Below are 23,784 nucleotides of genomic sequence, written 5' to 3'. Positions count from 1 at the left end.
GCATCCATCCCAGCACCCCACTGCTTTCCAACACCTTAAGCTGCAGCCGCCTGTTTAGTGTCAGGGAATTATGTCCCATCCTTTTTGAGTCTTCCTTCAAGGGCTGGCTGCCTCTGCCTCAGAAAAAAAAACATATATATGCAAAGGAAAGAATCCCTCTCAAACTCCAAAATCCATGATTCCACTTTCTATGTTTTCAATAACCTAAGCTATAGTAGGCCTTAACCAATCTTCAGATTATAATCACAGTGAATTAGCTCTTTGAATCGAGGAATAATTTCACTAGATTACATTTAGAACAGATTTTGTTTGTTGTTTTTTCTCTGTGTAGCCCTGGCTGTCCTGGAACTAGCTCTGTAGACCAGGCTGTGCTCGAAAGAGATCTGCTTGCCTCTGCCTCCCAAATGCTGTGATTAAAGTTGTGCACTACTACTACTGTCCTCTAAGACAGATGGTAATTAAGTCTGAAATGGTATTTAATCATGAAGTTTTCAAATATTTCAAAATTCTCAAAAATGCAGGGCTGATTTTCTCAGAAAGCCCTTAAAAGCTCAGCTCTGTATTTCTTAAGAATATAAGAACCATGGCTGTGGGCTGGAGTGATGGCTCAGTGGTTAGGAGCATTGCCTGCTCTTCCAACGGTCCTGAGTTCAATTCCCGGCAACCACATGGTGGCTCACAACCATCTGTAATGAGGTCTGGTGCCCTCTTCTGGCCTGCAGACATACACACAGGCAGAATATTGTATGCATAATAAAAATAAATAAATATTAAAAAAAAAAGAATCATGGCTGTGTTGCAGCCCCCACCCCCACCGTTTTGAGGGGGAGGGGCTTTCAAGACAGGATCTCTCTGTAAAGGCATGGCTGTCCTAGAACTCACTCTGTAGACCAAGCTGGCCTCAAACTCACAAAGATCCATCTGCCTCTGACTCCCAAGTGCTGGGATTAAAAGCATGCAGCACTACCACCGAGTTTAAAAACATATTTTTAAAATAATTTATTTATTTCTAGTTTTATGTGCATTGGTATTTTGCCTGCATGAATGTCTATATGACAGCGTTGGAACCCCTGGAACTGGAGTTACAGACAGTTGTGAGCTGCCATAAGGGTACTGGGAATTGACTGGGGTCCTCTGGAAGAGCAATCAGTGCTTTTAACTGCTGAACCATTCTCCAGCCCCTTAAACTCACATTTTTAACTCAATGTAAAAGATCTGTTCTGCTATGAAGATAAGGCCCCCTCATGGCCTACCAATTAGGAAGACAGATCTTCCCATAAAGGAATACAACTGGTTTAAGTAACGAAGGAGTCCTGGTAGACAATGCCTGTTACTTCAAAAAACAAAACAAAACCAAAAGCCATTTATTTTCAAGAGACATTTATAATTTTAATTTTTTTCATTTGTGTGTGCACACACAGCACAGAGCATGTGTGGAGGTCAAAGGGCCACTCCCCACTGGCACCAGCCCTGATACAGACATTAAGCTTTAAATGCTAATGATCAGTAAAACTCCACTCATCCAATATGCTCCAAAAATCTCAGGAAGAACATCTGCGATGCCCCTAATAGGTCCCTCAGCTTGGATGTTCAGGACAACTACAAATGTTGATGAACTACACAGCCTGTTGGTAGAAATTAAGGTAGTTTCAGGAAGAAAAAAAAAACACCAAACACATTTTCATGTAAATTTGTATTATTTTCAAATGAAAGTGGAAAGCTTTCTCTGGAGTGACAAGCCTCATCATACTTGCTGAATTATCAGTCATATTATCAACAGGATGCAAATTAGCTGACTAAAAACAGCAAGGTATACCCATCAAAAGACAGACCTATCAAAAATTTTAAGCTAAATGGTTAACATGTTGTCCTATGTGCTTCAACTCCAACTGTTAGACACATTTGAACACGTGTAAACAAGTTTCGAGGCTACGCAGCTGAGAACAAACTAGTGGCTCCTTCCAACTGGCACCAACGTTGTGGACTAAATCCACGTAAAACCTGAGAGGGCTTGGAAAGGAATTCTAGACACTAAAAAACAAAGTTTAGCTGCATTTATTTTCCGAGTGGGCTTTGTTTGCTGGCAGCATGCTGTGGCTCCTTTAAGAGAGGTTTTCCTGATTCAGCAGTAGCAGGAAAAAGCCACACCACTTTGAAATGCTGGCTTTCTGGGCCATGCTGCCAGCATGACCTCTGGTTCTTTCAGTAGACAGAGCATTTGGAAGGGGTTTGTGAGAAGCGTGCTGCGGCTTGCTTGATGGCAACGTGGACCAGCTGTGTGCCTGGAAGTGGGGCAGTGTGTGTGGCTCTTGGAAGCAGCAAGCAGCTCTACCATGTTGGAATGGGCAAGGCAAGCAGGAAGTACCGTATATACCCTAGCAATGTTGCAGCTTAGATTCTTAAGTGCTTAGCATTTGAAGCACTTCTGGTCAGAAAATAATTATAGATATGCAATACAGACAAATCCAGATTAAAAAAGACCTATAAATGGGTCACAGTGTTGGATAAATGTACGTAGGTTTGGGAGAGAGAAGAAAAAGAATATAGACAGTTATAAAAAGGAGTAAAGCCGGGCGGTGGTGGCGCACGCCTTTAATCCCAGCACTCGGGAGGCAGAGGCAGGCGGATCTCTGTGAGTTCGAGGCCAGCCTGGTCTACAAGAGCTAGTTCCAGGACAGGAACCAAAAGCTACGGAGAAACCCTGTCTCGAAAAATCAAAAAATAAATAAATAAATAAATAAATAAAAAGGAGTAAATAGTTGTTTTTTTTTTAAAGGTGAAGTCTTTAAAGAGACAGAGTACAGATAGTCATAGATTAAAAGGAGCAAAGAAAAATAGGTCATGTAAAGATGGAAAATTCACAGAGAGTCTGGATTATGTATATTATTGTATTTTCTTTGAATTTTTTGACTGTAAATGAGCTAAGTACAGAGAAACATTTCATTGTATGGGTTGCTAAGCTAAACCAACATATATATCTTAAATGTATCTTGAATTCAAAATATAGGTCTAATGATATGTTGCTTTGGAAAAGAGGTTAGTCTTGTGTTTCCACAGAAGATGAGAACCTGTGGATTGCTTCCAGATAATATGGTTTTGATGGACCAAGACCCCCATGAAAGGTTGCCTTGAACACCCCTCAAAAAAATTATTTCGCCGGGCGATGGTGGCTCACGCCTTTAATCCCAGCATTCGGGAGGCAGAAGCAGGCGGATCTCTGTGAGTTCAAGACCAGCCTGGTCTACAGAGCTAGTTCTAGGACAGGCTCCAAAGCCACAGAGAAACCCTGTCTCTAAAAACAAACAAAAAAAATTATTTCACCCAATAAACAGCAGGAAGAAGTTTGGACAGAACCACGCCCATACTCCCAAATATTGTCTATAAATGTTTATTTACATTTAAAGGGGGAATATGCTTTAGAGATTTGCATTGGTATGGAATCTTAGTTTATTGATGCAAATTTAAAGTCAATTTTGTTATATGTATATTTCTGCTCTTGATTAAGGTATTGTTTGTCCAGTTCACTTAAAACTATAATGTATAATTAAGAAATATAGGTTAATAGATAATCATCAAGCTTGTAGTCATGTTAGATTTTTCTAGATGTACAGAGATATATTTCAGATGGATAGGCATTCTTCAAATCTTTCAAAGACTATAGAATATGGCATTTAAAATGTTTAAGAACTTAGGACTTTTCATGACAGAAACATGTCTGCTCCTGGCAGCACCAGTTACTTCAAGAAGAAGATGGGCATCGAAGAGGTTCCTTATAAAGTTTGCTAGCGATTTGAGCAAGAAACTGTCCTTGCCTGGACTGCTTAACTGGGCATGGACATGCAAGACCCACGGAGAAATGACTGCTGAACTTGCCTAAAGATGAGACAATCCTTCAGGGTTCCTGCTTCATGAAAGAGTCTGCTAGACATTCTGCAGGATACAGGAAAAAGTGACAGACAAACTGCCTATATAAAACTGTCTTTGAAATTTCCTGCTTCATGGAAAAGTCTACTGTATACTATGTGCCTGTAGGCTGAAGATGGATGCCCCAACAGTACAGAAGAAGTTTGGGTGACTGTCCAGGTAGCAGGAAGTCTCTGTCAACTCTAGAGTTTTGGAAGTTGCTTACAATGTACTTCCTGTTTACTTAGGTAATATTAGATCCTTCTGGAGTCTTTGATAGAATTGAAGAATATATAGTTATAGTTTTCCTTAGTTATGATAAGAGATAAAGTAGATATAAATATTGTAACTGTAACTTTTGCTTAATACCTGTTCTATGTAATTTTACTATATTAAAGTTAAAACCTTCCTTTTCATTTAAAAAAAGGGGAAGTGATGTGGATTTCCCTTTGAATGCTGTGAATATCACTGATTAATAAAGGAATTGCTTTGGACCTATAACAGAGCTATAGGGGAACAGAGCTAGGTGGGGAAAAGTAAACAGAATGCTGGGAGAAAGGAGGAGGAGTTAGAGAGAAGTCATAGAGCCGCTGCCAGAGTCAAACATGCTGAAACTTTGCCGGCAAGCCACTGTCATGTAGCGATACACAGATTAATAGAAATTGATTAAATTAATATGTAAGAGTTAGCCAATAAGATGCTGGGGTTAATGGGCCAAGCAACGATTTAATTAATACAGTTTCTGTGTGATTATTTTGATTTGGGACAGACAGGACAAATAAGCAGCTTCCTACCACACTTTTTCATGCTAAAACTGATAGATACAAACAGGTGCACAGCTTGCCTATCCCTCTCAGTTGTCCCATAAATCCCTAAGTAATTCGCAGACAGCAAGTCAGATACAGCCCTTGTAGTACAGTAGCTGCATTTTAGCCAGTGTAGACAAAAGTGAACACTGATGGCAACTGGTAATCTGCTACTGGGGCCCAAAGACAGAGAAAGGAAACAACGGAAATGACCCGACTTCAGTTAGCTAGGCAAGCTCTCTTGAGGATATTTAAACAAAGACCTTGGATTTGGGTAGGGCTGACTTAAGACTGGAGGAAGAGCCTGTTGGAGAACCAGGAGGTAGCCTGAGTCCGAGATACAACTGGTGGGCAGGTAGCTGACTGTGTTGGGAAAAGCAGGTGTGCTCTGAAACACAAGGGGCACTAATCAAGAGTGAATGGTGCACACTATAATCCCAGCACTGGATGCAGATCCTATAAGTGAGACCAGCCTGGTCTACACAGCAAGGTCCAGGCCATCCAAGGCTACATAGCCTCACAGTGAGAGCTTGTCACAAAAAATGAAAGAATGAGCTGATTGTATTTCCAGGTCAGCCTTGTCTAGAGGGACGCAGTGCAAGCACAGGCCTGCCAGGAGGCTTCTGTCATTCTAGAGAGCAAGGGGGGATGGGGAGCCCAAGGTACAGCTACAGGATGTGAAAGATAAGAGGAGTCAAGACATAACTCAAGAGCTTGGAGATTTAACTCAGTGGCAGAATGTGTGCTTATGGAGTAGGGGCACCAGACACAATTTCCCAGTACTAGCATAGTAGCTAACTTTAAGCACAAGGCTCAGGCAATAGGACTCTCCTGAGTTTCTGGCCAACTGTGGCTACATAGTTACAAATTCCAGGCCAGCATAGGTTACATAACACTGTCTACAAAACAGGTAGGTGTGGAGAGTTGGGGTGGGTGGGATTTAAGATAGCTGTCACATTAATAATTAAAAAGGCATAATTCTGAATAATCAACAGGTTGAAATTTGACAAAAAAACTTTTTGCAATCTAATAACAACTGAATTTTTAAAGCATCATGGCCACTGAGGACCTGGGACCCATCCATGAACATCATTATATTTTAGTTCCCTAATAATATCAAAAGTTAGCTAGGCATGGTGGCACACACCTTTAATCCCAGTACTGGGAGGCAGATGCCAGCCTGGTCTACAGAATAAGTTCCAGGACAGCTAGCGCTTTACACAGAGAAACCCTGTCCTATTTAAAACAAAACATAACAAAACCCAAACCAAGGGCTGGAGAGATGGCTCAGTGGTTAAGAGCGCCGTCTGCTCTTCCAGAGGTCCTGAGTTCAATTCCCAGCAACCACATGGTGGCTCCAAACCATCTGTAATGAGATCTGGCTCCCTCCTCTGGCGTTTGGGTATACATGGAGGCAGAAAGTTGTGTACATAATAAATAAATATATCTTTAAAAAAAAACAACAACAAAACCCAAACCAATATTATTTATTTACTCACTCACTCATTTGTTTGTTTATTTTGTGTGTGTACATAAGCCCAACACAGCCCATGCCTCTTTATTTACTTACTTACTTACTTACGTGTGTGTGTGTGTGTGTGTGTGTGAGCCCAAGCACAGCACAGAGCCGTGTCTGGAGGTCTGAGGACAGCCTTCAGGAGTTGTTCTCTCCCTCTACAATGCAGGCTCTAAGAATCTAACTCAGATCACCAGACTTGACCTGCTCACCTGACCTATCAGTGGAGCCATTTGCTCACCTATCTCTGATACTTTTCTACCTCCCTTCAGACATGGCACAACTTGGCCACCCATTTCCATTTAAGACACTCTCTCTCTCTCTCTCTCTCCCTTTCTCCCTCTGTCTCTGCAGATATAGGTCTCAGTATTTAGCCCTAGCTGTCCCAGAGTTTCCTCTGTAGAGCAAGCTGGCCTCCAACTCAAAGAGATCTGCCTGCATCCGCCTTCTGAGCAATGCTGAGATCTGGAATAAAGCTGTGCAAAACCATGTCTGGCTTTCCACATAACCCCTCCCCCCCCTTTTTTTTAACCAATTCTCTATCAAGAATGAAAGGCTGCTAAGTAGTAGGGCATACCTCTAAGCCCAGCACACAAAAGGAATATGCCAGGAGGGTTTCTAGTATGGGGCTAGCTGGGACTACACAGTAACACCATGACTCAAAAGAAGAAGAAAGAAAAAGGAAGAAAAAGGGAGAGGAAGGAGAGGTGAAAGGGGAGCGAAGGAAGGTGAGTTATTTGAACTATCAAAGCTATCTAGGCTGGCTTGGGGTTCAGCTCAGTGGCATAACACTTGACCAGTACATGCAAGTACTTAATCCCCAGTAGTGAAAGTGGAAAAGGATAAATAAATAAATAAATAAGCCCACATACACATTTTTAGCTGTTTAACTTTTACTATGTTTATTACCAAGAAATAAGCCTTCTGCAATTTTCTAATTATACATTATGTTATATTAATAAATAAAAACCTAAGTTTTTGTTCTGTTTTTGAGTAAGGGGTCTCACCAGGTTACCCAGCCTTGCATGGAACTCACTAGTATTCAGCCTCTAGTGCCCAAGTTCTCTAAAGATAAACAGAATGAAATAAGCACAAACCAAAGAAGAACATCAGAGCCTGAGAGCCACTAAGCTAATGAGTGGTCATTTCCCCCCAAGATTTAATTCTATATACAGCAGACAATAGTCCAAATGTCTCATTTCATCCACACCTCAAATGAAGGGCTACAGAAATTAAGAAACACACTTGAACAGTTTTACTACTGATGTAAAGAAGTCCTACTTCCCAGAGGACTTAAAGAAGCTAGACGAAAGAGTCAGCACATAACTAACCATCAGTTGGAAAGGCCAGCTAATAAAGAAAGAACAACAGTTTCTCCAGCAGACGGTCTTGGGGAAACTGGATATCCACATACAGGAAAAATGAAGATAGACCCTTATCTCATTCCATCAAAAAAAAAAAAATAACTGAACTTCAAAGACCTAATATGAAGAACCTCCTAAAACTCAACCACAACAAGAAGAAAAACGGCCCAATTCAAATCTGTTTAAAGGACTTAAATGGGCATCTCTGCAAATGGGCCTAATCAAGCAGGGCATCATCAGCCAAGTGAAGACCCCATCATTCAACATGCTTTGTCTGAAAGGAGCTGCCTCCTCTAGACAGTTCACAGAAATAGAACCACACAAAAACTCCTTGTGGAATCATGCAGAACTATGGATGGTGATCAGATATAAACTTTCTCCAGCAGTCTGAAGAAATTCTCCATAGCTCATAAGTCCATTTAAAAATCCTGTCCATAGACCTAAAAATATCTACATTCCACATTGTCAGTCTCATTTTCTGGACTTCAAAACACAGAGTTGATACTGTTTTAGAATTTATCAATCTCCAGTCCAAGGATCTTGAAATGCTTTTCACAAAAAGATGGGAAAATAACTTTGTACAATGCTGACAACATACTCTCACGTACAGCCTTATAAGCTGGACAAACACAACTCCCATTTTTACAAATTAAAACAAACAAACAAACAACCAGAAAGGCTAAGTGGCTTTACCAGAGGCTTTAACTACACATTCAGCCTCGGAACCAAGAATCTAAGTCTCATCTCCTGCAGCACCAATGCAGTTCTGTGCTACCAGGGGAAGCAAAGGTGATTTGCATGTGTCTGAAAGAGCAAAGGAACTTGGTGGAAATTAACATGACTCTACCTGGAAAATATGTCCCACGCTACCTTAATTTCCTTGCAGCATAAATCATCATCTTCCCACCCTAACTTGCTCCTCCTGCCTTCCCCATCACCCAGGTAGGAGTCTGAGAGCTTTCCAGGCTTCCTTCTTCTTCCACCTACAGATCAAAACAAAAGAGCCATGCCATGATCCATTTCTAAAGCACCAACCTGACTTTCTATTCTTACTGATCTAGTTCAAATCTTCATCACTTCAGGTCTGAAGCAGAAATATTCCAAATGGTTTATTAGCCCAAAGGCTACTAACACCTAAGGTAGTACGCTGGAGTCTGTCCAATAACATTTGTAGAAGACATGTATCTATTCTTTTGCTTTGTTGAGACAGGTCTTGCTGGTAGCCCTGGTTGGCCTGGTACTCAAAATGTAGACCAGGTTAGCCTCAAACTCAAATAATCCTTCTGTCTCAGCCTCCCAGAATCCTTCTGTCACAGGCATCCCAGAAGACAGGTACTCTCTACAAAGTCTGTATGTCTTTCTAAAGAGTAATCTGTTTACCCATTTTCCAGTGTAAATTCCCTATGTGCTCTCCACTGCCCATCCAACCTATAGGCACAAACAATAGTGTGGCTCTCAATGAACATGTCTTTCCAGCCTGTCTCACTCCCCACCACTCCCACACACATCCTATGCTCCAGGCACAGTGAACACCCACCACAAAGTAGACAAACAGGTTTAACCTCACATGCCAAGTCCAGATAATTGTAGTGGCTGCCTGAAGCATCCTGTTGAGAACTCAAGAGGCTGCTTATAAATTTAGCAGCAAAAAAAAAAAAAAGTCATGACCTATTAGTAAGCAGTGTTTGCTTCTAACCTGGAAAAGGGGGGCACAACAAATGTCACACTTAGTGTCTACACGAGTGGCACTCTGGCCTTTGGATACTATATGGAGTCCTTCCACAGTTCCAAACTTTTCTACCTACATAGTTCTGTCTGTATGTCCACCATTTCACACTTCAGCCTTCACAACTTCTAAACTCAGTCTCCCATTTAAAACTTGCTTGTTAAAGAGTCATGAGGCAAAGGCAGCCACTCTCTCTCTCTCTCTGGGATCACAGTTTCTGTGTCTCTAGCCTTCTCAATTACTGTATTGCACCACAGGGTGGTAGCTTATGCACCTGCTAGCGTCTGTGTGCAGGTGTACTCTGCTCCTCTGTGCACCTTCAACATCTAACACAGTCCACCTGAAAGACATGCGAATCCTGGTGAAATGGGCAAACGGAAGGAAGCCTTCAGCAGGGATGCCTCTAACACAGTGCAGGGGTTCTCACTGAAAACCTAAGAAGCCCAGTCCAGCCAGACAACCCATGTGCCAGGCTGATTACACACTGCCATCATTGCCAACTGTACTCAGCATTACCTCTCAAAAACACAACATATTGAGGAAGCATACTGGGTGCAGTAGAGAAAGTGGCAAATACGAGAAGACAATAGTCCCAATTAAAAGAAAAAAGATTAGCACAAGCAGTGTGAAAACATGTAAGACTTAAAGTTTTCAGAGGCTAAATATAGGCCCTGAGGTGGTTATTATTAAGACTATAATCCCTCAACATATCACTAATAAAAACACATGTGTGCTAAGTGGACAAATCAAACTATATATATATTTATGAAATGTAAAGTGATATTTCAATACATTCTAGAAGATCAAATATCTACACCTATTATCTTAAAATGATATCATTTCTGGGTTTGTTTTGTTTTTGCAGACAGAGTCTCACTCTGGCTTGGAACTTCCTGTATGAACTACAATGACCTCAAACTCAGAGATCAACCTGCCTCTGAAAAGTTGTTTTTTTTTTTAATTTATACTTCTTCAATTTTTCCACCACTGTCCTTTTCCTATGCCAGTGTTTACATATCACATATTGCATATCATTTATTTGTCATGGCTCCCTGGTCTATTCCAACCTTTTTGGTTGAGACTAGGTACTATGTAGTCCTCACTAGTCCAAAACTCACTAAGTAGACCAGGCTGGCGTCCATCTCAGAGATCTGCCTCCCCATACCTCCCAAAGTCTAGGATTAAAGGCATATGCCACCATGCCCTGCCTTGACACCTTTTGAAGAATCATTACAGTATGTGGATGAGTATGAAAGGAACTGCGGGTGGTCCATGTGGCACAGCATTCTAGGAAGTCAGAAGACAACTTTGTGCAGTTGGCTCTCTCTGCCACTATGTGGGTTCCAGGGATCAAACTCAGACCTTTGGGCTTGTCAGCAGGTGCACGACCACTGAGCCACCTCACCAGCCCTCATTTCATTTTACCATTTTGTAAGACAGTATTTATACAGTCACCTACATGTCCCAGAATGGTTTTGGCTTTAAACGTTTGTGAGGTAGGCTAGAGAAATGATGGTTCAGTGGTTATGAGCACAAGCTGCTCTTTCAGAGCACCTGAGTTCAATTCCCAGCACCCATGTGGCGGCTCACAACTACATGTATCTCCAGTTCCAGGGAAACCAACACCCTTTACTGGACTCCATGGGTACTACCTGCATGTGGTGCATAGACACATATGCAGACAAAATACCCATACACGTAAAATAAAAATAACCTAAGTTTGCGAGGTACAATCACTTTGGAAAACTTTTACAGTATCTACTATAATACCGAATACACAACTAAGGAGCAACTGCCCTTTCAGGAATGTTACTTAACACAAATGCTACATCTTTTCACCGAAAGACATGTTCAATAGCAGCATTATTCATGCTATTGACTATCTGAATCTCAAATGTCAATGCAGCATGGAATGAATCAACAACATGGCCACAAAGGAATGTGACACTAAAATATGAACCAGCTACATATTGGTTGGTTCAACTAATATCCACAACTTTGCTCTCATATGCAGAATTCAGATGACAAAACACCCCACACACATACACACATATACATATATAAATAAAAGACAATAAAACAAGAAGTATTTGTGGGGCTAAGGGGAGTAGTAGAGGGGACAAAGGAGAAAAATGGGTTCTAAATATAAGCAAAGTACAATGATAGATATGATACACATGAAACCCATTATTTTGTAGGCTAAGACTAATTTAAAAGAAGGGAAAGTAGTTTTTCATCTTGCAAATCTCCTGGAAGGATCAAGATGACATTACATAGAACAATCTAGATAAATATAAAATTATATAAAAATACTGTCTTGACAAGAAAAAAATACTGTTTTATGGCATTTTAAAATATGAACTAGCTGAAAAGTGGTGGCGTACACCTTTAATCCCAGCACTCAAGAGGCAGAAGCAGGAGGATCTCTGTAAGTTCAAGCACAGCCTGGTCTACAAAGTGAGTTCGAGGATAGGCTCCAAAGCTACAGGGAAACCATCTTGAAAAAGAAAAAAAAATCAAAAATCAGTAAGACAATTAATATAAAAGAGATGCAAAACAGAAAAGTTTATAAAATCCAAATTTCAGTAATCAAACTAAATGAAAACAAATCTGAACTAAAATTAAAGACTAAGGTTTCGAGATGGTAGAGGGTTCTTAGCGGCAGAGTGAATGCCAGCACGCACACAGGACTGGACATAACACTCGTAACAATACTCAAAAAAGAAAAACCTCAACACTTTTAATTATATTTATTTTTTAAGTGTCATTCTTAAACAATCATAAAGAAAGGTAAAATTATCTTTAAGAGCAAAAACAACTTGGTAAACACTGTCTTGACCAACTACCAGAACTGAAATCACTGCTCCGTGGGATGTCATGTGCCCAGATATGACATAAGAAGATGAGACCTTCACTATTCTGGTATTCTTCCACTCGGACCTACAGTCCTGTCTAGTCACAAAAACACAAGCAAAGACAAGATGCGAAGAACTCCCACAGACTGGAGAGACAGGGACATGGTATGTAAATACAAGATGCACTTCCTGTTTGCTACTGGTGGCTTTTTCTTGTTCATTTTGGGTTTAGGACTCTCGCTAAGTAACCCTGGCTGGCCTGCAACTTGCTATATAGATGGGATGGTCTTGAACTAGAGCTCCACTGACCTCTACCTCCTGAGAGCTGGGATTAAAGGTGTGTACCTGCCCTACCCGAAACATGGAGCTTTCATGTACAGATGCAGGAGACAGAGGGGACCTGTTTCTATGCTACAGAAGCTGTGACACAGAATGTTTCTGATGTGACGAATAAGCAGGGTGACTGACTGGTCTGCTGTGTTCTATTCTCTCTGGGCATGTTCTCTCAATCTCTAACTATGTAGCCCAGGCTATTCTTGAACCTTTGGCAATCCTCCTGTCTCAGCCTCTGGGATGCTGGGATTTCAGATATGTGAGTCACCATGCATGCAGAGTATATGTAGCCTATCAACATACAATCACTAGTAAATGTAGGTGGGGTTTTTTTTTTCTGTTCAGTGAAAACTCTTAAGCTAATAATTTTTCAACAGAGTTCAAACTTAAGTATCAATATTTGAACATGATGAAACTATTTACAGCCTTTCGCATAGGGAGAAATTTCTTCCCAGAACGCTGTAACTCTTTCCAGACAATCCAACACAGTAAGTATTTGAAGAATAAATTGAAGTTGAAAGTGACATCGATTTTACCCAATCAGGTTTCACTTTGCAAATGAGCATCTGAACCTTCCCAGTACCTGGAAAGAGACTAGAGGAGTAGGAGGCTTGACATTTCAGCATTATTAACTTTAGGGTAACTTGCCACTGCATTTATATTTTGTTTCTTCTTACAACTATTCATGTTTAAACTGCGCCGGAAACCAGAATACTACTGGCACATAATGTAAATTCACGATATGTTTGTTCAGCTAAACTAGTTCTGACACAAGCAACAAAGATGACTCTTTCTTCCTCTAATGGATTTTGGCAGTCCTCAATTCCACCACTGACTCCCAGACATCTACCCTGGACTCATACACATATGCTCTTACACAGACAGCTGATAGCGATCAAGCTATGAACACTCAAGAAACACAGTAAGAGTGGACTGAAATATTTTGAAGCCCGTTTTGAGTGTGTCCACCTTTTCCACAAACACTGTTTCTTTAGAATCAAAGAGACCACTCTGGTAGCATTAGCGTAAACCTCCTGAGAAGCCTGACTGATCCCATCCTCTTTTCACATCCCAAACAAAGCCTGAATGTGCTCTATACCAAAAACCATCCTCAAGGGATTCCCTTATTCGTATGCGCACAAGCCTCCATTGTTGCTCCCAGGAAATCTATCTCGCTACCTCCCTTCAGGTTATTTAAAATCAAAAAGGGGCCACAATTTCTAAAATGTTCTTTATACATCTAAAACAAAAGGGATGTCAAGATTTTGGAGCCAAAGTTGAAATAGCTGAGTGCTATTTAATGGGTATTTAAATCCCAAAAGGCTGATGGGACCAGGCAGGATTCTCATCTCTAATATGACACTATGAGCATTTCTGTGACAGCTCAGACGAATAACACTTTTATCACAGAAAGAGCCAGGTTGTCCCCAAATCTCACCACCTGCAACTTTCTTTTATTTTTAGAACAACTCAGCAAAATAAAATTCTGTTTACTGCTGGACATTGTTTCCACATATACATCAAACAGACCAAAAAATAAACAACCCAAGCTGCATAGGCAAAGGGGATAAAAGAAACCTTTTATGTCTGGGTTTTTTAAAACTATCTCATACAAACCAACTACTTAGTACAGTGAGGTAAATATACAAAACAGTTACGGGAATGCTTGGAGTAAGACTGGAGTTTGTTGTTTACAAAGTTTTTCCTTTCCTTTGAGATCGTAATGACCATGGTTACAGCACAAGTAGAGTCAGAAGTAGAACAGGGAACACTCTACTGTACTCAGTCCCACACTAAGTCAGAAAAGCACACGAGGGGCTCTTTCTCCTGGTGAGATTCAGTGGAGCAATACTGGTAGGCAAGACAGCAGCACCCACGGTGGCAGCCACAATGCAGGCATCACCCAGCAACTGCTAACAGCACTTCTCAGCCAGAACTACTGTGCACGGAAGAACCGACCTTTTTTTCTCTTTGTTTTGAAGATTTAGTTATTTATTATGTATACAGTATTCTGCTTGCCTGCATGCCTGCATGACAGAAGACACCATAGTTGGTTTTGAGTCACCACGTGGGTGCTGGGAATTGAACTCAGGACCTCTGGAAGAGCAGCCAGTGCTCTTAACCTTTGAACCATCTCTCCAGCCCTGTCTGAAGACCTTTTATTTTTTAATTAATTTTTCTTAAATTTATTTATTTTATGTGTATGAATGTTTTGCTGGCATGCATATATATGCATATGCACTGTGGGTGTGTGTTACACTTGGAGGTCAGGAGAGGGCATCAGATCCCCTGAAACAGGAGTTTTAAATGGTTCTGAGCCCCCAAGGTAGGTACTGGGAATAGAACCCAGGTCCTCTGCAAGAACAAGTGCTCTAAGTCCCTGAGTCATCTCTCCAGTACCCAGTCCAAAGATTGCCTAGGATCTAAAGATCTTTTATTGTCAAATGCTGTGGCACACACCTTTAATTCCAGCATTTGGGAGATGGAGATGTAAGGATCTTTGTGAGTTCAAGGCCAGCATGGTCTTTATAGGGAGTTCCAGGACAGCCAAAGCTACATAGAGAGAGCTTATTTCAAAATAAATAAATCAGCATCTCTTATTGTTACAGTGGAAAAACAGGTTTACTGTCAACCAGTGGCAGCATCCTGGGATATTGCAGAGAGAAATAAGGCACACAAGACAGTCCAAAACAGGGAATTATTTGGCTCAAAATAGCAATGGTGTTGAGATTAAGAAACATCTGTCCTCGACATCTGTCTCAATTTTTAGTGAAGACTTACAGCAACTGGACAAAAGACACTATGGTGGCGTGAGAGGACCACGAGACGAGGGAGAATGAATCTGTTATCATTTTACATATTACATATTAACACACTGCCTAGATTTTAAAAAGAGAGATTGAATCCCCACAGCATCCTAGACACTGGAAGACTCAGGGACTTTTTTGACATCATTCAGCAGGAATGGAGGAGAGTCAAACAAAATGTGTCACTTCACAAAGCTGTGACACTTAGACCTGGGCTTGAGTCAGAGAGGTCACCAGTCTGACTTGGAACACGCCACTGGACTTCTCAAAACCTCGACTTGGAAAATAAATGAGCTGGGATGAAGCTCATGGCTGTAATCCCAGCACTTGGGGAGCAGGATTGCCACAAGTTAAAGGTCAGTCTGGGCTATTCAAGGTAAGTTACAGGCCTAAAGTAGAGTATGGTGGCTCTAGCCTTTCATCCCAGTAGAAGCAGGCAAGTCTCTGAGTACAAGGCCACTCAAGGCTACATAGTGAGACAAAATAAAACAAAAAATTAAAAAAAAAGGAAGCAAGCAAGCAGTGTTTTACTACTGCCCAGTCTGATTCCCCTCAATGTGTACTCAATAAACTTGCTTCATTTCTAAAAACACAAAACAAAAAAACAAAACAAAAAACCTTGGGCTGAAGAGAAGGTTCAATGGTAAAGAGCTCTAGAGGACCCGGGAATCCCAGCATCCACAGGGCAGCTCACAGCCGTCTGCAACTCCAGTTCCAGAGGATCTAGTACCCTCACAGATATGCATGTGTAGGCAAAGTATCAATGCACATAAAAATAAATAAATTAGAAAAAAAAGCTTACAGAAATTTATCCAGTACCAAGCTACTAATCACTGTTTTTTCCCTGAGAATCTGGGGCAGGCGACCGATAGTCATTACTAATCACTTATTAAAAACAAGATTTAAAGCTGGGCATGATAGCAGAAATCTATATCCCAGCGCTTGGACTTGGGAAGTTGTAGGCAGGAAGGTCATGAGTTCAAGGCCAGTCTGTTTCACAGACTGTTGAGACCTACCAAGGCTATAGTCTTAAACAAGAATCAAGAATGAATGTTTAAAGACATGTATTTTCCACAGCCAAGGACCTACTCTTAAACTCCAGGAGGAAATAAACTAATAGAACAACATCTGAAATTGGATAACCTTAGCTGGACAATGGTGGCACATGCCTTTAATCCCAGCACTTGAGAGGCAGAGGCAGGAGGATCTCTTTGAGTTCAATGCAGGCCTTGTCTACAGAGAGTTCCAGGACAGGCCCCAAAGCTACAGAGAAACCCTGTCTCAGGAAAAAGAAGAAAGAAAGAAAGAAAGAAAGAAAGAAAGAAAGAGAGAAAGAAAATGACAGCCCAAATATTTTTTATCAAAATCTTTTCTCATGCAATGTATTTTATTCTGTTCTTTCCTCTTTCATCTCTAGCTATTTTAACCAAGAGGCCTTGAGACGCTCCTGATTATCAACTACACAGGCCAGGTTCTCTTTGTATCTGGGAGCAGAGATCATGGACTGGAATAGGAGAAAGTAGGTGGTTATAAATCCATTACGAAGTAGGGTGTGATAGCCCATGTCAATGGGTGGTGACGGCAGAAGAACCAAGATTCCGAGAACAGCTTCAGCCTGAGTACAGGAGACTTAGTGCCCCACAAAAAAAATGCAAAAATAAAAATAAAATAGAGGCCCGATGAGATGGCTCAGGGAGTAAAGAGCTTGCCTCACAAACCTGGCAACCCAAGTTTGCCCTCCAGAACCCACGCCAGGATGTTGACCCCTGACCTGCACATGGATGGTGGCAAGTGTCCCTCCTCACACCACGCACACGGTGATAAGTAAAAATTTGGAAGTAAGTTTTGAAAAACTCATTATAGTTCCTGGGAACATCTATTTACTGTTTTCTCTGAAGGGAGCTATAGCCATATCAGTGACGCAAAAACTAAATCATTTCAGTCTTCCAACAAGATTTATGAGAAATCACCCTAAAGAACCTATCAGTCTGATAAATATTTCTGGGATCAAGCTCCTCAACAGTTTTTGATACACCATACAACCAGGACTGTTCTTTCAATACAACCAAAGATTCTTCTCAAGTGAGGTCGCACACACTCTGTCCTCTTCAAACAGTTCAGGATGAAAACAAAGCCTCGTTGTTTGGAGAAAATTATCTTTTCATGGCATCTTCTAAATAAATTGCAACTGACTTTGCCATCTGCTATGGCCAAGTCTAAAATCAAGCAACAGATCAAATAAATTTTGAAAGGAAGAAAAAAGGGATTCAAAAGAATCATTAAAAAGCAAGCTTTAAATATCATTCAAGATACATGTGTATCAAAACATCACAAGGTATTCCGAAAATAGTGCAACATTGAGGTTTTTAATACATCACAAGGCTGACTTTAAATAAATTAATAAAGCTATACTTACTTTAACTAAAAAAAAATTAGAACACATTCTAGTAGGGCTGATAATCCTGAATTTGGAACGATCTTCACTAAATGTCATTTTACACACTAGTCTAATTACACTTTCTACCTTAAGCATTTTGACACTTCCATCAACTTTCTAAAGAAGAAGGTGGATTGTTTTGCTATGTTTTTTATAGACTTGCTTCTCAAAGAATGAATTAGATCGAGCCGGATAGGGGAAACCTATTACCAGTGTTGCCATCAATAAAGCATGTGAGTAAGCTCCTGGTAATGTCTCACTGTTTAGGTGACAAGTCATGAAGAATGTACCCGTAGTAACTAAAAGCAATTTTATCTGAACAGCCTGTTTACTTTTTTTTTTTTTAAATAAGCCTGTACTTTTCATCCCAGTCCATTTTCACGCTCAGTACCTAGAGTCGTCATTTATTCTAATCCTCCCCAAAACAGCAGGATTCTCGGGGCTCAGCGGCTTCCCTGGCATTCCCAAGGACTCGTGACAAATTCAAAACATGGTACGAGAGGATTGCTCATTCTCGAAGATGTAATCTTCCTGACAGGACCTCCCGCGCAGCCACCGGTAAACAGCCGAGGCCGGCGGACACGCACACAGCGTCCCCGGAGCCCGGGTCCCGCAGCCCCGCCCGCTCGACCGCCCTCCCGGGGCCACCCGCCGGTTCCCGCTCGGCCGGGGGTGTCGAGCCGCGACCTCACCGGAGGCGGGAGGCGGCTCTCCTTCTTCGCCGGCGCCGGGCGCCAGGGTGACGGCCCCGTCCCTCCAGACGCGGATCTGCGCGGCCGAGCGCACGCGGCGGTGGGGCTGGCGGCGGGCGGCGGCGGCGCGCAGGGAGCCGCAGCACTGAAAGCACACGGCCCACGCCTGCTCCTCGTTGATGGGCTGGTTGTAGAGACGCAGGATCTCCTCCAGGCTCAGCGCGTCCCGGGAGTCCCCCGTCGCGCCGAGCTGCGGCGTCTCGCCGCCCGGGCTGGAGGGCTGCGCCATGCGGCCCACGTCGCTGCGCGGCCGGCGCTCGGCTGGCCGCGTCTCCTCAGCGCCCGAGCATCGTCTCCGCGAGCCGCCGCCTCCGCATCTCCGAGCCGCCGCCGCCCAGGCCGGCTGCGCGCCGCCGCGGGGACTAGGCGGGGACGCCGCTGCGCTCGGCGCTGGCCAGCACGCCGCCGGCCGGTAGCGCGGCGATGGCGTCCGCTCGCCCCGCCCCGCCCCGCCTCGCCCCGCCCCTCCTCGCCTTGGGGGCGCGCAGCCGAGATCTGCCCGAAGCCTGGGGACGTCGTCCCCGGTCCTGAGAGACGCGCGGCCGAGCGCCCAGCGCGACCGGGGGGCGTTGCCCCCGCAGTGAGTGACGTGCGGCTAGAGGCGACGGCTCGGTCGCGGCCGGGGCTGTGGGTCCCCGCGGGGTCCTGCTGCCAAGTCGCTGTCACTCGGTTCGCCTCGCCTCAGCTCGCTCGTAGTCTATTTAAGAACTTGACTTCAATCTGGGGCGATTTACTAAAAAGAAACGGTCACGTGAATCGCCCTCGCCTCTGGCTGCCTGGGACCTCCCCGCTTTGACCTCCTCTTGGCCCCTTGACCACTCGACACTTTGCTCATTTGCAAAATTAATTTTTAGATATATTTATCTATGTATTTATTTGGAAACAGTCTCCCCGGGTAACCCAGACTGGCCTTGAACTCGCTATTCTTCAGCTTTGGCTTCTTTTCTTTCTTCTTTCTTTTCTTTCTTTCTTTCTTTTTTTTTTTTTTTTTTTTTTTGGTTTGTAGACCAAGCTAACCTCGAACTCAACAGAGATTCACCTGCCTCTGCCTCCCGAGTGCTGGGATTAAAGGGGTGCGCCACCACCACCGCCCTGCTCAGCCTTGGCTTGTTAACTGAGATTGCAAGGTGTGCACCACCACACCGGGCTTGGGTTTCTCGTGTTTGGGAATTCTCTCCAGTCACACACGTTTGGTGTTCAGTGTAAGGGCAGCGATCTTAGGCTTGCCTCCCCGAATTCTCCCATCAGGGCCTGGGGTGCGGTGCACAGCGCTCAGAGGTTCGTTAAAGCAGCCTTTTAGAATGTTACAACAGCCTTCCTGAGGTAGTCCCCGATTAACCGTGCTCATTAACAGTTAACAGCCCAGCCTGTCATATGACTAGGAATTGGTGTCAAGAGACAAAACTAAGGGTAGTTATCCATAGAACGGTAGGGACCTCCCTGAACCCGTTTAAGTGTGCAATAAAACAGGCAATTCTTAAGCAATAAGTCCATCCATTGGTAGATGGTTTTGGTTGGTAGCGTGCCACCCATGCTAGTCTTCCAGATCCCTAGAGTTGTAGCATCAACCAAGAAAGAAAATCATAGTAGGTACCATTTTGTGTGGAATGCGGGAAACTGCACGCTACAGTTAATCTTATACTAGAAATCATAATGATTTGGTCATAAGTAAGATGCCACCATGCAGACAGCAGGAATTGAAAGAAAAACGATAAGAAAAAAAATGGTAAGAAATGGAGACGCGATCAAGGGGAAAAGCTCCATAGGCACCTTTCGTTTTCACTCCAAGAGAGGTAAAACAAAGCCTTCCAGTAGAATCACTTAATTATTGGTTCAGAATCTCCAACGTAAAAACGCAGTATTTAGGGCCAGCGAGATGGCTCAGCGGGTGAGAGGACTTTGCTGCCAAGCCCGACAGACCAAAAAGCTACAGGAGAGAACCCAGTCCACGAAGCCAGTCCCTGAACTCGATGTGCATGTGTGCACCCACAATGCACACAAAAACATGTTTAAAAAATTCATGTAGCATTTCTGTGTGACAAAACTCTGAGGCAAAGCCTCTTTCCTGGTTTGTGAGACTAATGCATAGTAATACTAGAGTTACTATGGTATATTATGTAATAACATTAATATGCTAATAATCCCAAATCTTGCTATTTTAAAAGTCTGGACTCTGTGTGGCTTTTGAAAATAAAGAAGAGCTTAAAATTCTTCAAACAATGCAGGAAAACAAATGGGCCACTTTTGTGGACAACATCGCCACCTTCTGACCTAATGGAGTATTGCTGCCCACTGCCCATAAGCCAGCTTTGTCCTTTGCCTGACCCACTCAGAACACCCTAAATGGATTGATCAAAGGAGTCCATGAGCCATTCACTCAAATATGGCAGTAAATATACATTTAAATAATATAACAATTTTGGGAAGGAGGAAAGAGGTGGAAATAAGCAAAAATTTTGTTAAAACCCAAATTTTAGAATTTTTAAATTATTTATTTTTATTTTATAGGTGCTTTTGCCTGTATGTATGTCTGTGTGAGGGTGCTGGATCCTGGACTTACAGACAGTTACGAGCTGCAATGTGGGTACTGAGAATTAAGCCCAGGTCTTCTGGAAGGGCACAGTCAGTGCTCTAAACCACTGAGCCATCTCTCCAGCCCATAGAATTAGAATTTTTTTTTTTTTTATGTAACCCAGGCTGACTTCTAATATGCTCTGTTGCCAAGGACAAACTCTTGACTGCGCACCCGTGCTTGGTTTCTGCGGGCTCAAACCCAGGGCTCCTGCATGCTAGGCAATAAATACCTCTAACAGCTCAGCTCGACCTACAACCCCCATGTGGAATATGTTTTAAATCTTGTGAAAGCTGATTTGCAACCCTAAGATTGTGTTCATTTCCTGGGTAATAATTTAAAGTATAAACATTTTGAAAGGGAAAATACCATGAATCACAAAGAGGGATTTGAGTTTGGTTTTGTTAGGGACAAATTCTGATATGTAATATAAAGTAAATGTTCTGCCTTTTGTGAGCAGACATGTAATTAAGTTGAAACAAGATGACAGCTAGAACATTGACATGCCTTCTCTACACAGAACGAGTAGGAGGAAAATCCTTAAAACCTTGTCCATATTCTAGTATATATCAACTCAGGTTGTAACTGAACACTGGACACTTTCTGTACAGAGATCTTCGGTATGTTTTGCGGTTCTGATGAGCCCCTCATTCACCATCATGAGGTTCTCTTGTGAGTGACTGCTAGCTTCTCCATGCTCCTCGTGGAGGCCCTATAACCCTGTGCCGTCGTGGGCAGCTTTCTTCTTATTTTCAGCTCAATCTCAAAGGGCCCAAACACCTTTATTTCACTCTAGTCGCTAGCATTATTTTTTACTCTGTAATTTGGGTTTCTAAAAGTGACTTTATAAACTTCAAATGTTCAAACAACCCAATCCAACATTTAAGATATCTTCAAAGCATCAGGACACCAGTAAAAGAAAATGGCATATGCAACTCTGAATATGATCTTAGTTTTCCTTGATTTGTTTATGTTTATTTTAAAAATAGGATCCTTGAGAGTTTTTCTTAGATTTACTTATCACTTTTGTAGAATAGATGTACTTCATGCTTGATGCTCTGGACACGATGCAGGCTGGGCTGTTCCGAGGCCTTTGGGGAGCATGGCCTATCTGTGCAGCCCCAACTTATCCCAGATACTCCCAGACAAATGCTGCTAAGAGGCACATTCACCTGGAAAAGTACACCAAAAGGGGAAAAAAAAATATAACAGTGGTTTTTTTTCATCTTGTAACCTCAGTGTCCAATGTCAATCATTATATTCCACATATTGTAGTGACTTTCAATGCTTCCTTTCCCCAGTTATAAAAACTAAAAGGGTAGTTATTATCCCTGTCTAGCAAGTGGGAAGAGACGGTCACAGGGCAAACTGTAGGGCTGGTAAGTAGAAGGGTAGGAGTGGAGTCCAGGCTTCCTGACCAGCTTCCTTTCTCTGGGGCTGACACTCATCCCTCCTCCTATCAAGTCTACGCCAAGAGGAAACCATTATAATTGTTTAAACTTGATATTTCAAAACACTAACTGAAACCCCCAAATGATGCTATCCTTTCTTGATTAGTCTTTGTAAATTAATTGGCACTCAGGGTTCATCACCATAGTCATCTCCCATAGTAACTGCCTTCCACGTGATCGACTTGGTCCCATTCCTATAAAAACAATTATGAATTATCATAAAGGCTAATTTACAGTTTAGAACTAATATCTTGGGCTGGACAGACAGCTCAGCAGTTAAGAGCACTTGTTGCTATTGCAGAGGACCTAACTTTGATCCCAGTAACTACACCTCTGGCCTCTACCTGCATGTATACACATGGGCACACACACACAAATATACATATACAGACACACAAAAAATACACATACAGATACACCAATACAAATACCAACCAAATGATTGGACTCTCTTCTATGCATACTTTAGAAGATAAATGTGCCATTTAAATCAATTTGTTTTGACAGTCTCATTCTGTAGCTCAGACTTACCTGAAACTTCTGTAATTCAAGGTAGCAACGCTCCTTTCTCAACCTTTGGAGTGCTGTGATTACATGTCTAAGCCACCATATCTGACTAAAGACATATTCTCAAGCCTGGCATGGTGGCACATAACTTTAATCCCAGATGGATTAAAGGCAAGTCGATCTCTGGGAGTTTAAGGCCAGCCAGGTCTACATTGCTAGCGCCAGAACAGCCAGGGCTACATAGAAAAACCCTGTCTTGAAAAAAAAAAAATAGACATTCTCAAAATAATTAATGCTGGAAATACTTTTTATAAAGGATCTGGGGCTGAGCGTACTTGTCACATTACAGAACATTCACCCATCAGAAAATAAAGGCAGTATAGTGAGGGAAAAGAAAAAACGGGGGTGAGAAGGGCTGAAGAGATGGCTGCTCTTCCAGAGGACCCAGCAGCGCCCACATGGCAGCTCACAGTTGTCTGTAACTCTAAGATCTTACACCCTCCCACAGACATACATGCAGACAAAACACCAATGCACATAAAGTAAAAATAAATAAATTAGAAAAAAAGAGGGTGAGGCAGAATAAAAGAAATAGACCATGGGGGTGCACATATGTAATCCCAGCACAGGAGAAGCTGAGGCAGGAGGATCTCAAGTTTGAGAGCAATCTGAGCTGCATAGCAAGATTCTATCTTGAGGAAGGAGATATCACAGTGGGACTCACAGGACATATGGACACCGAAAACCTCTAAATA

General features: G+C 42.4%; 1 protein-coding gene across 2 annotated transcripts in view; it reads right to left on the bottom strand.

The window, feature by feature from the left end:
• Positions 1-18,944, bottom strand: part of Spire1 (spire type actin nucleation factor 1) — a 116,694-nt gene extending 97,750 nt beyond the window's left edge. The window contains exon 1 of one of the 2 annotated variants that reach the window (XM_041639210.1): positions 18,440-18,944. In XM_041639210.1, coding sequence (XP_041495144.1) covers positions 18,440-18,728 — 289 coding nt within the window. In that variant the 5' untranslated portion in view covers positions 18,729-18,944. The remainder of the gene's footprint in view (positions 1-18,439) is intronic. The other variant, XM_041639211.1, reaches the window with a different exon arrangement.
• Positions 18,945-23,784: the final 4,840 nt, after the last annotated feature.

This window comes from Microtus oregoni, unplaced genomic scaffold, assembly GCF_018167655.1.
Source record: "Microtus oregoni isolate MIOR12 unplaced genomic scaffold, Mior012 000057F_ref0000458, whole genome shotgun sequence".
Classification (NCBI taxonomy): Eukaryota; Metazoa; Chordata; class Mammalia; order Rodentia; family Cricetidae; genus Microtus; species Microtus oregoni.
This window is presented reverse-complemented; position numbering and strand designations above follow the sequence as displayed.